This window comes from Aricia agestis, chromosome 6, assembly GCF_905147365.1.
Source record: "Aricia agestis chromosome 6, ilAriAges1.1, whole genome shotgun sequence".
Classification (NCBI taxonomy): Eukaryota; Metazoa; Arthropoda; class Insecta; order Lepidoptera; family Lycaenidae; genus Aricia; species Aricia agestis.
In genome coordinates, this window is record NC_056411.1 from 4,989,484 (window position 1) to 5,002,006 (window position 12,523).

Here is a 12,523-nt window from a genome sequence, read left to right on the forward strand (position 1 = left end):
AATTTTGTCGAAGTCGCTCCAGAAGTTTGAGCGTGAAAAAGTAACAAACCCACAAACTCACATACTTTCGGCTTTATAATAATAGTAGGCAGTAGCATTAGTTAAGTATATTAGCATAATATGAGTATGGATTATCATTTTCCTTAATAGTTAACAGCCATAATGACCCTACACCAATATTTACATTGTAGAAGGAGGTAGGAGGTAAATGGAAATTGTAATAGAAATGTTTCATATTAAAATGTGAAACATTTCTATTACGTAGAAATGTTACATATTTTAATAGTTACTTTAATGATAAAACGTTTAAACACCGCACTTGTTTTTTTTTTTTTTAACTAGTAGTAGATTAAAGTAAGTAGTTAAAAAGTTAAAAAGATAGTTTAAAATTGAATAAAACCTATAAGTAGGTTTTGTTTTCATTTTGTATAAAGAAACAAAGAAGCAAAATATTGTTTATGTATTGCAGTGTAATTTGTAAAGGCACTTGAATTCAAAATGTCATGATTAGGGAATGCAATACCGGGATACCGGGATCCCGAAATACCGGGATCCCGCATGTATTTTGCGGGACTAATCCCGGTCGAAAATTTTGCGGGATCCCGGGACTGGCGGGATTACAAAAAGCGTGATTCATACGTGTCACTCTGCGCGCGGGGGTGCGTGAACTGGCTAGTGGCTACAATTAGGGAGATCGCAGACAGCACACTTTTTGTGTGATCGAGTCTGCGATCTCCCTTAGTAGCCTGCTAAACAATTTACCTTCAATTCACCTATAATTCATTTTGATTTGGTTACTTCAAAGTAGTGAAGAATATAATATGTACAGAAAAAATTGGGATTTTGACGAATTCTGGAAAAGGCAATATTAGAGAAAGAATTATTATTTAATACTTTTTAGTTAATATTCTTATTGTTTTTACCTTGGAAGTCGGTGTTAATTTTTTGTTAAAAAATAATAATCAATTATTAAAATGTAATGGGACCCCAAAGAAGCTTACAAATAAAACACTGAAGAAATTATAAAGGTGCGTAAGCCTGTGGGTAGTAACATTTCAAAATTGCAAAAAATAAAGCTTCAGATTTTCATATTTAAGCTTCCCAGATATTTTATGTTACACTCAACTAAATATTTTAGTCCTTGCTGTCTAAAATATTGTAATAAATTACCTATGTAAGCAATTTTTTATGTATTTTCTTTTTCATCTATATACAGTGTGTTTGTGTAAACACCGTTATCCTTGGAACCATCAAATAAGACCGTCAAAATGAAGACGGCATTTTTTTTGAGTTCCCAGCATTGTTCTCATAGAAAAAGTTGTTCCTTTTGATGGTCTCATTTGATGGTTTCAAGGATAACGGAGTTTACACAAACACACTTTATTGATACGCGAACGAAAAACTTTATATCCCTTTTGACGAAAAATGCAGAAACCTAGGTGAATGAAATTTTGCACAGTTATAGTTTATATGGTGAAGGAGTGCATCGAGCTAATATTATTTTGAAATTATGCTTTTATCATATATATTTTTTTTAACAAATAAAACATTACACACACTACAATAAGCTCAAGAAGATGACATATTTTTGAGAAACAAACCTATACATACGAATTGTACTATTTTATTTACGGTTGAAGTCTGTTCACTACAAGTTGACAAATTGAAAATAGATTATAGTTTATTTTATTGAATCTTAGATACTATTAGACAATGCTTACACGGCTAGTCTGAGATCAGCTAAATCCCAGAGACGAGAGTTGAAAAATATATATGATAAAGTCAATAATTTTTACAAAATATAGGTGGTAGTCCTAACGTCGATGAAACTAAGGTCGAATTTCGACCATCGGGCGATCCCTATTAACTTTAAAATGCCTAATGCTTCTTAACGTATAATAAAAAACGCTCATATTATTTTTTTCTCCATTTTACCCAATCTACAAAACCTACTAGGTCTCCGTGGCGCGTGGCGAGGCGCTCGAGTAACTGCACGAATAGCACACTTGCCTCCCCTACAATGTATTAGATATTTACAGCCTGTATAAAATATTCAGACAAATGCCTGACTATGAATGACATTCCTTATTTTATGTTAATATTACATTGTAATTTGTACATATAAATACCATTCACTTGGTACCAGTGTGATTAACTACATACATATAGCCACGAACTTTCCTGTGTCATGTAAAATTATAATGGAACTTATGTTATTTTAGCAAATAAATAACTATATTATTAAAAAAAACTATAAACCGTTCATCATCAGGTCAGTATTAGACACGCTATAATTAAAAAAAAATAATTTAATTAGTTGTTATTTTTTTACATTTTGTACTCCAAAATATAGGTATTTTGGAGTACAAAATGTAAAAAAAGCTCTTTTGCTATTAACTCTGGTTAAAAATGATATACATATTACTAAGTATATTGTTACCCCTTGCGTTCTTCATAATTCATGTAATATCAAGAAGTACGGTAAATAAATGTAAGTACTTACCTTTTTTTATAAGGACAAGATTATTTTACAATAACGTCCACAAAAAAAAACCGTTTTTATTCCTTGACTTTCTGATCTACACCTTGTCGTAGGACGGTTAAATTACAATCCTGAAAGGATGATTTCCCTTCCGCAATTTTGTGCACATAAGAACCTATATGTAAAAATCAAATTAAAAAAGTTAGAATAAAACATGTGTTGCTTTAATCGTAATAATCATGAAAAATAGTTAATGAAATCCAACTATTTTTGAGACACAGTATGAGATTCCTTTGTCTTTCTACCTTTTTTTTATAAGGCCTATTATGAGCTCTTAAATCCATTCACTTTACGTCCTTATACTGACTGTATAAGGACGTAAAGTGAATGGATTTAAGAGCTCGTAATAGGCTCCCTGTTGTTACTTCAAAAAACTTTTTAACGAGCGATCAACATTTTCCATTCAGAAAATTATATAAATATGACTCTGCACACAAATTTTTCACAGGCTTACTATGAAGGTTTCGATAAAGCTGTCGCACATTTTTCAGCATCGTACGCGACGTACGCGTCGAACGCACCGTATCTCGTGTGCGAAATGCGACGCGTACGGTGCGGACGTGTGGCGCGCGGTTTCTAATCGTTACATACAACGAAATCTAAACCTACCTAAACCCTTTTAACGTTGTTCGTGGCGGCCGAAAAGGAAGATCTTCCGACCGAGAGAGATAGCATGCTCGGTCAGGCCGAAGCCCACTGACGTCATTTCAGACGTTGTATATATCTTGCCGTTCTCCGAAACTTCGATAGCGCGATGCAGGAATGTTAGGCGAATTGTGGGTACCGCCACATTACTCCCCCCCGAAGACCTGTGGTATTCTTCGATGCGCTTGTGTTGTCAGGTGTGGGCCGAAGCTACGCGTGCATTGACCAGGAGAGGGACCCCGTGCTCTGCTTGCTGACCGGTCGTTGTAGCCTATGGCTGCCCCGTTCAAGCCAGACGCGGGTTCGACCGGCGCGGACCTCCAACGCGGCTTATGGTCGAGGCGGTTATGCTTGATGTCTGCTGACGTGGTGCGGAGGGGCGGGGAGTGTTGATGATGATTGATGTCCAGAAGGATGCGTGTTCTTGTCGGTGGTCACCAATTTGACGTTGTTCGTGGCGGCCGAAAAGGAAGATCTTCCGACCGAGCGAGATAGCATGCTCGGTCAGGCCGAAGCCCACTGACGTCATTTCAGACGTTGTATATGTTCTCCGAAACTTCGATAGCGCGACCCACAATTCGCCTAACATTCCTGAATGTTAGGCGTTGTGGGTACCGCCACACCCTAAATAAGTTAAGGCTAAGCTAATTCTTTCTATTCTTACTTTTCTTCTCAGAAATGAAAGGTGTTTTAGAACTCGTCTTGCTAGCGGCATGTTTGACAACAGCCTCAGCGTATACGGATATCGATGACAACTACGACTATGAAACAGTTCTGAAAAACGTGACGCTACTTACAGAGTTCCTTGGCTGTTTCCTCGACAAGAACCCTTGCTCAGATGTAGAGCAGCATATCAAAAGTACGTAACTTATTACGGAATTATTACCATACTAGTTGATGCCGCCAACTCTCTTGTGGGTACATTTTTTTAGCTTAGAGAATCTTTTGTTCCTTCCCGTGACTAAAAGTATACTCATACCAAATTTCATCAAAATCAGTTCAGCGATTTGAGCTCGAGGAGGTAACAGTCAGACATACCTACTTTTGCATTAATAATAATAATAAGGATTCCAGACTGATTTTACTGGCATACTGATTTTCGCGTTTAAAAGCAGTATTTGTTTTAATTTAAACTTCAAATTTTAAACTACTACCATATTCAAATGATCAAAATTTGTTCAGCAGTTCTTCAGTGAAGATTTATTCACAAAATATAATGTATAATAACTATAATAATAATTACTACTACGTCAATATAAAAGATTTTTTGCCTTATATGGGTCATTGAGCTGATTTGATAAATAAAGCTATTTATTAGGTACGCTAAAATGTACGTATGTGTGTATAAAACGATTCCCATGAGCTACATATTATGTATACGACAACCGTATGCGTATTATAACGCTGCCTTATTCCCGACAAAATCAGAATCGAATCGAGAATCGAATCAACTCGATCTTAAAGCTCTACTGGTACTCCCAATCTATATATATAAAACTCAAAGGTGACTGACTGACTGATTGACATAGTGATCTATCAACGCACAGCCCAAACCACTGGACGGATCGACCTGAAATTTGGCATGCAGGTAGATGTTATGACGTAGGCATCCGCTAAGAAAGGATTTTGATAAATTCCAACCCCAAGGGGTTCAAATAGGGGATGAAAGTTTGTATATAATAATACTTCTTAACGCGAGCGAAGCCGCGGGCAAAAGCTCGTATAATATATATACCTGTTACCTACTAGCGCAAAATCGTGCTGCGGCTCAATTTGGAACTAATTCGATATCAACCGCCTTTTTCACTCCTGACAGCTACTCGTATGCTAGCGCACGATCGTGCTGCGGCTCAATTTGCAACTAATTCGATATCAACCGCTATTTTCACTCCTGACAGCTATACTAGCGCACGATCGTGCTGCGGCTCAATTTGAAACTAATCAGACTCATAAATCAAAATCGTATCAATTTGAAGGGTAAGACTGCTGTTCAAGTTAGAAAATTACGGTCTTGCTACAAAAGATTTAAACACCTGTTTATCAGTTGATTATAAAAAAATTCAGTACAAATTGTACAAAACAACTATTCAACAGATGTTTAGTTTTTTATGATAAGACCGTTTATGTTTATTTTAATTAAGTTAATGGAAGTGTTATTTTAGTTCACTTATACGACGCGGTAGTAAACCTGTGTGCTAACTGCGACGATATACAACGACACTACGCGCGGGCCATGGACGAGGTTATGAAAGCGAAGTATCCAGTAGAATACGAGAAGTACAAAAAGAAGTATGATCCAGAGGGAAACCATTATAATCTGTTTCTGAAGGCTATAGCGAAGTATTAGGATCAATTAAGACCGCAACGCCACGCGTAGATGCATTTCTAAATTTGTATTGAATTGACAGACTTGCACGACGTCTCACGCAATTCTGTAAAAAAGTCTGTCAAATCTATACAAATTTAGAAATGCGTCCATGCGTCGCGTTGCGGTCTGACGACCCTTATAGTGATAATATATGATAGAAACTGATGCAAAATAAACAACTATTTTCCTAAATATGTGTAATTATTTATTCCTTGATATTCAGTGGTTATTTTTAACAACGAGTTATTTTTACTCCAGAAATCATGAGATATCTACATAATATTATGTAGATTATTTCATATTTTGTTTTAATTCAAGAAAAACACCGAGGGAACACAAAAGTTTTCTATGTTCCTGGGTCATGGATGTGTATTAAATAATATAAGCATCACAACATTATTAAATGTATGAATAGTATACTTAAAAGTATTATATAATCCGTTGTCTAGTACCTGTATTGTAACCCAAGTCCGTCAGGTACTTAGCATGGGGCCAGACTGACGTGGTCAATACATAATAATTATATTAGATAGCACGGACGTAAAAAAAATACGGACGTAACCTTCTCTAATCACTAGTGAATTTTATTCCTGGTCTAGAGGTCCATTCAATATTTTCATTCCTACTAGGTCTCAATGACGCTCGGGTGACTACACAAATAGCACCTTCCCTCCCCTACTACTGAAGAAAATCTAAGACAACAATTTTATAATATAATATCTATGGACGCTTGACACCACGTCAGTCTGACCCCGTGCTAAGTACCTGAAGGACTTGTGTTACGGGTACCAGACAACGGAAATATATTTAATACTGTTATACTATACATATTGTTACGTGCTAGGGTTCGAGGATTTGGAGAGAAAGACCTGGTGACTCTCTTGAAGACTTTATTAACACTGCACTAAACACTAGGTCACAACACTTAGCACTAAGTCCAAACACAAATCACTAGGTCCAATCACTAAGCACTATCACTGTCCTAGGTGTTAGCCAAGTCGCAGGTTTCACTGGTTCACTCACTATTGATCACTTGTTGTCGCTCCGAAATCGCCTTGATGAAAGCTCAAAACGAACTGTTTTGCCGGGCCTGCCTGCGGCTCTTTTTATATGGCGAGACGAATTCCAGAAATTTCCCGATTCAGGTAAACAAGTAAACAACCGTGGGAAATTTCTAGGAGGCTCGGGCATGTACCACAATAAAACTGCCGTCCTTGCGATAAGTGCAGTAAGTTGAATTTAATTTAGACCTTATGGACTCAGTCATAAGGTCTAAATTAAAACACGTAAACACGCTAATAAATAAACGGTAAACACGTAAACAAACATTGGACCTTTCTAGAAGGTTCGAGTATGTACTTGCGCACCTGATGCCATCTAGTCTTGAGTAGGGGATTTATGTTGCCTGTGCTCTCTCGGTAAGCTTCGCTGGTTTGTCGCTAGATAGACCACGTGTCCGTATACCATGTATCGTAACAATATATTTAAGATTTTTATTATATGATACATATATTTAATACACACCCATGACCCAGGAACTTTTTGTTCCGTCGGCAGGATTCGAACCGGCGACCCCCGGCTTGAGCTACCGACAGCCCACCCACTGAGCCACAGAGGTCGTCAAACAACAAATAAATCCACTTTTGTAAATTAAGAAATTAATAGGGGTGTAGACTATTTTTAGGAAATATATTTATTTTACAGATGTACTTACATAAGTATTTTGCTACACCTAAAAATATGTATAAAAAATAAATACTTATACACTCTTATTTCAATTAAAAAAACCACTTATTAAATATAAAAAATATTATAAAGTTATTAAGTAAAATATGTCCATTTTCGGTAATTCTATATATAATACAAACTCTCAAAAAAACAATAATTTGTATTAGATTTCGTTTACTGTCTACACCCCTATTATTGTATTCCTGGCTAATTACTGGTCAATAGTATGCTAAATACTTACATGACACTAATTAAAGACAATAAAAATAATTATTTGATTATTTAAAAATAATTTAAAATTTTCCCCGGTTTGAGGAAAATTTCCCCACTTTGTTATGGACATTACTGACCTGTTGAAGTTGAATTAATATTTACATTATTTTATCAAAATACTTTAAAAATATGTTATCTTACCTATGAAAGGTAATATATATTCTGTGGTTCTGTCCACTCTGGTTATTTCAAATACGTTAGAAAAGTTGGTTGACAAATTATGTCAAACAACTTTTCTGTTGTTTGACATATTTTATATCATTTTATGTGATAGTATACACAACGAAAGAATTTTGAAACTGGGACTGTCCTTAATTTTGGAACGAAGTTCCTTATCGCACGTTCGGCGTAAATCTAAATCGACAGAACGATATTTGACCTTGATTTGACCTTGGCTGTTTTTTATTAGTACCTGCATGTTAGGGGCAGAGGGCGTTGAGAGTGTATTCCTGTGCGTCAACTAGATGGCGTTTTTTTATAATTTTTTTGAGTGTATGTATACAGGTTTTTTGAACACAAGAAAAATATAATATTATAACTTCATTCCATTCGAGTATCCCTTGACACCTCTCAAGTTTTTTTTTAAATTTTATTAATTCTTTATACGAGGCCCCGTGAAGGTACGGTACCCTTCTGACTGAAACATTGTGGTCGGGTACAAGTTGGAACCGAGCGACACGCGACAACTGCAGACGATGTGTCGTCGCGACACTACTGGTTTCTATGTATTTCTATGAAACACCCTCCGCAGCTAGCGACACGAAGCTAGCGACACTCATTCGTAGAAAATATACATAGGAACCAGTAGTGTCGCGACGACACGTCGTCTGCTGCCGCTTGATGTAGCCGGCATCCAACTTGTACCTTATGGCTTATCTTACAGGCACTTGTTGACTTTTTTTCATTTACTTTTTTACGCTTGTCGACGGCACGATGCACGCCGTCGACACGTGCCGTTCGACGTCTTTAAGCCCTCTAACTTTATCATACAGAATATGTTTTTATCGTTGTCCGCAGTCCGATACATAGTAAAGTGACTTGATACACAAGGATAGAACATTGTTTAACTATAACATTTATAATCTGTATACTTAGAGTGAGTGAATATGGCTAAGTTTCGGTACTTTTGCGTATTTTTTTAATGAAATAAGAGGGCAAACGAGCAGACGGGTCACCTGATGGAAAGCAACTTCCGTCGCCCATGGACACTCGCAGCATCAGAAGAGCTTCAGGTGCGTTGCCGGCCTTTTAGGAGGGAATAGGGTAATAGGGAAGGGAAGGGAATAGGGGAGGGTAGGGAAGGGAATAGGGCCTAGGCCTCCGGTATAATATTGCTATTGTATATTAATTATCCTCAGTTTGGAGTTCTTAGATTCCGTCGCAGTCTTAAATACAGTAAGTACAAGATTCCGTAATAAAATCGAGGTAATTATAACTGTAAATAATAGCTTAGTTTTATTCCCTCTTTTGTTTACACTTAGATTTAAGATTTCATATTAGTAATTCCTATTGGAAAATGTTTATCTTGTGTCTCATTTTTATAATATTGCTGTCTTTCTCGCATAGTTGCACTCGAACTATTGTTGTCTCTTTTTTACATGGCTTTGTTTTACATATTTTATTGTTTATTTATCTTATAAGAATGTTTGTTTACCATTGTATTAGCTTATAAGAATCCCATTTGATGTCATATTATGTGTAAAATGTTATATTTCAATAAACGGACTGCATTCGTTCGACAACAACCGATAGAACCCCACGGGCTCTAACGGTACAAATTTCATATATAAACACGCACTTTCTCGGTGCATACACATTCACTTCCGACAAGCCAAGCAGATGCATGCGTAAGCCCTGCTCCACCACACTCCGCTCCAAGCAGTACCAAGTTCACTCCTGTGTTTCCTTCTCGTCTCCTGCACCTCCTTCTCCAGGAATCTTCCATCCGGCATCCTTCACCCTTCAAGATACAGTCCACTGCTCTGCCACCCGGCGACCACGGCCCCGCCGAGTTTGTCGTGTCGCCAACAACTGGTCCTTCAGAAGCCGGATCACTGCGTCAGCTCGTGAAGAAAGAAGCTCGCCCTGAAGATTGCAGCCAGCCCTGGAGAAGAGAGAAGCTCGCCCTGAAGACGGCAGCCCAGTCCCGGAGAAGAGAGAAGATTGAAGAGAGAAAACACAGGAGAAGAGACGAAGCCCCTGCAGCCAAGGCCAGCGTCTACCTTCTGAAGAAAGAAGAAAGAAACAAGTACGCGCGAGTGTTGGTGGTTGGCTTTGCTTACCTCTACCAATTACTTGGAAGCAATCCTCATTAGCGTGCGTGGCCACCTAGCGGTGTTAAACGGCCCCTGCAGAGCGCACGGAAGCATTGTGGATGACCTGACGCCTCCACACACCTACCCAGGTGAACAGTCAGACCCCGCCGGCACGGTACGGTAACGCTCTGGGGCCACAAGTTGGCACGCAACGACGGGTGCGGACATTCCTCCCGCACTCTGATGCACCCGTGAGCGCCCGCGCCCTCTACCGGGAGGTTCCTACCTTCCTATTCCCTGCATTCCTATTCCCGGTTCGGCGTCACCGCGGTAGCAAGCTGACCGGGCTGTTAGTAGTAGGCTCGGTAGGTCGCGTTACGTATACTTAAGGTAAAGACATTAAGTGAAGTGAAAGTGAAAAGTGTTAGTTTTAAGGTTAGGGCCCCTCGTGCGCAATGGAGAACGCGCGTGTGTTGCGCTCGGGCAAGTCCACGCCCTCGCGGGAAGAGACGCCATCGTCAGGGCAGACCACGACCCACGAGACCAACACATGGAGCAGAGGCACCGGCGTTGAAGACACGACGGAGAGCAGCACGCGTACCGACGCTAGGGCCAAACTAAATTCAGTACCCGCACAAATCGACAACGTAGTCGAAAATGTAGGAAGTGCGCCGGGCACTATAGTTAACGTCCCCGGGGACAGAGCAAGCAGCAAATTATCCGCGTTGCAGGCCGAATTAGAGTATCACAACTCCGAACTAGCACGGGCTAGGGCGGCGTCCGCAGCTGCCATGAGTCGGCTGGAAATAGCTAGGATAGAGCTAGGAGAATCCACCGACGCGGACCAGCCACCCAGATCGAATAAAACCCGAGTTGAAGGCTGGATCTCGGAGCAATGTGTTAGGCCGTCAACAAGCGCTCAAAACCCGGGACGAGACCCGCGTCCGACTGAAAACATCGAACCGCGCGCCGGTAACACGTCGCTTAGCGACATGACATTGCTAGCCAACGCGATAGTTCAAGCGGTCAATTCGAGTAGGTCGGAAGCGACGCCTAAATTCATTCATGAGTTGCCCCACTTCGACGGAACAATTACGGAGTGGATGGCGTTTAAATCCGTTTTTAATGACACCGCGGATATGTTCTCGGACATTCAAAATGTAGCTAGGTTAAGAAAATCATTAAGAGGCGCGGCCCGCGAAACAGTTAGAGCTTTGCTATACACAGTATCGGACCCGTACGAAATAATAGATACGCTAGAACGGCGATACGGCAGGCCAGAACTACTTATTCTCTCCGAAATCGAAAACATAAAACGTTTACCCCGTATGACGGAAGACGGGCGCAATGTTAGTAGTTTCGCGAGTAAAATATCAAACACGGTAGCGGCCATAAAGTCACTTAACCAGCCACAATATTTGTATTCTCCCGAGTTAGTGGGTCGAATAGTCGACAAGTTAAATATTATTTTAAAATATAAGTGGTACGAGTTCAAATCTGAACGACCCGGAGCACCGGAGCTCGAATTAATGGCTAGATTTTTAAATATTATGGCGGATCAGTGCGGCGCGATGTTCGCGTACGAAACAGCTAGGGAGGAAAGGAGAGGCAAGATGAAACCTCGCGCGGTAAACACGACTCGCACACGGACTCATAGATCGACGCGTTATGATAGCGATAGTTCCTGTGATAGATCAGATTGCGAAGTCACGTACGAGCCGCGTAATACCGTAGCAGCCGCGTTCAAACCCTCAGCTAAAAAGGCCGAACCATTCAGGCCGAAGCATCGCACGCCGCGCCCCGCGACAGAGACGCCACGCTCCGCGACGGAAGCGCCGTCAAACTCGTCCAATAGAAATAATTGTCCCGTATGTTCAGGCTCCCATACGACTATTAATTGTGCAGATTTTATTAGACTTAGCGTATCGGAAAGATGGGACGCAGCTAAAAATAGTAAACTTTGCTTTAGATGTCTAAATAACTCGCACGGGCGAACTTTCAGATGTAAATATATTCCGTGCGGTATAAACGGTTGCGAAGCGTCTCATAATAAGCTATTACACGGCAGCGGCAGTGCAGCGCCGCCCGCAAGCGGCAATGTTAGCTCAATAAATCACGTTCGTGCGTCAAACACCTACCTCAAAGTAGTGCCGGTTGAGATAAGTGGCCCAGTGGGCACCACCGCTACATACGCCTTGCTGGACGAGGGCTCTACATTGACCCTAGTTGAGCGTACGGTAGCGGACAGTGTAGCACCCAGGGGTCGCAGCCAGCTACTTAAGTTGGAAGGGGTAGGCGGTAACCAAATTGACGACCCCGAATCGTGCAACATATCGCTAACAATCCGCGGCGCGTGTAGTCGAAATCTAGAAAAAATGAACGCGAGCACGATTAGTAATTTGAATCTTACGCCGCAGTCCGTAAGCAAGGACCTAGTTAGACAGTGCAGCCACCTAGCGGAATTAGAAGACGAACTGTGTTACGAGCAGGCTAAACCTACGATACTTATCGGCCAAGATAACTGGCACTTAATTACGTCTCGACAATTACGTATCGGAAATAAGGGCCAGCCAGTGGCGTCGTTAACTAAATTAGGATGGGTCCTGCACGGGCAGGACGCAAGCTCGCGTAATTTAAATAATATTCAGTTCATAAGTCACGTAAGAACGTCGCAGTCCGAGGATCCCGCGTTAGAATTGATAAGGAATTATT

General features: G+C 40.3%; 2 protein-coding genes across 2 annotated transcripts in view; both read left to right on the forward strand.

The window, feature by feature from the left end:
- LOC121727921 (myb protein) overlaps positions 1 to 12,523 on the forward strand; it is a 525,795-nt gene that overhangs the window by 100,152 nt on the left and 413,120 nt on the right. The window lies entirely within an intron of this gene.
- LOC121728080 lies at positions 3,866 to 5,534 on the forward strand. The gene is made up of 2 exons (XM_042116187.1): positions 3,866 to 4,046; positions 5,350 to 5,534. Exons 1-2 carry the CDS (start codon positions 3,866 to 3,868, stop codon positions 5,532 to 5,534), a joined length of 366 nt encoding a protein of 121 aa, XP_041972121.1.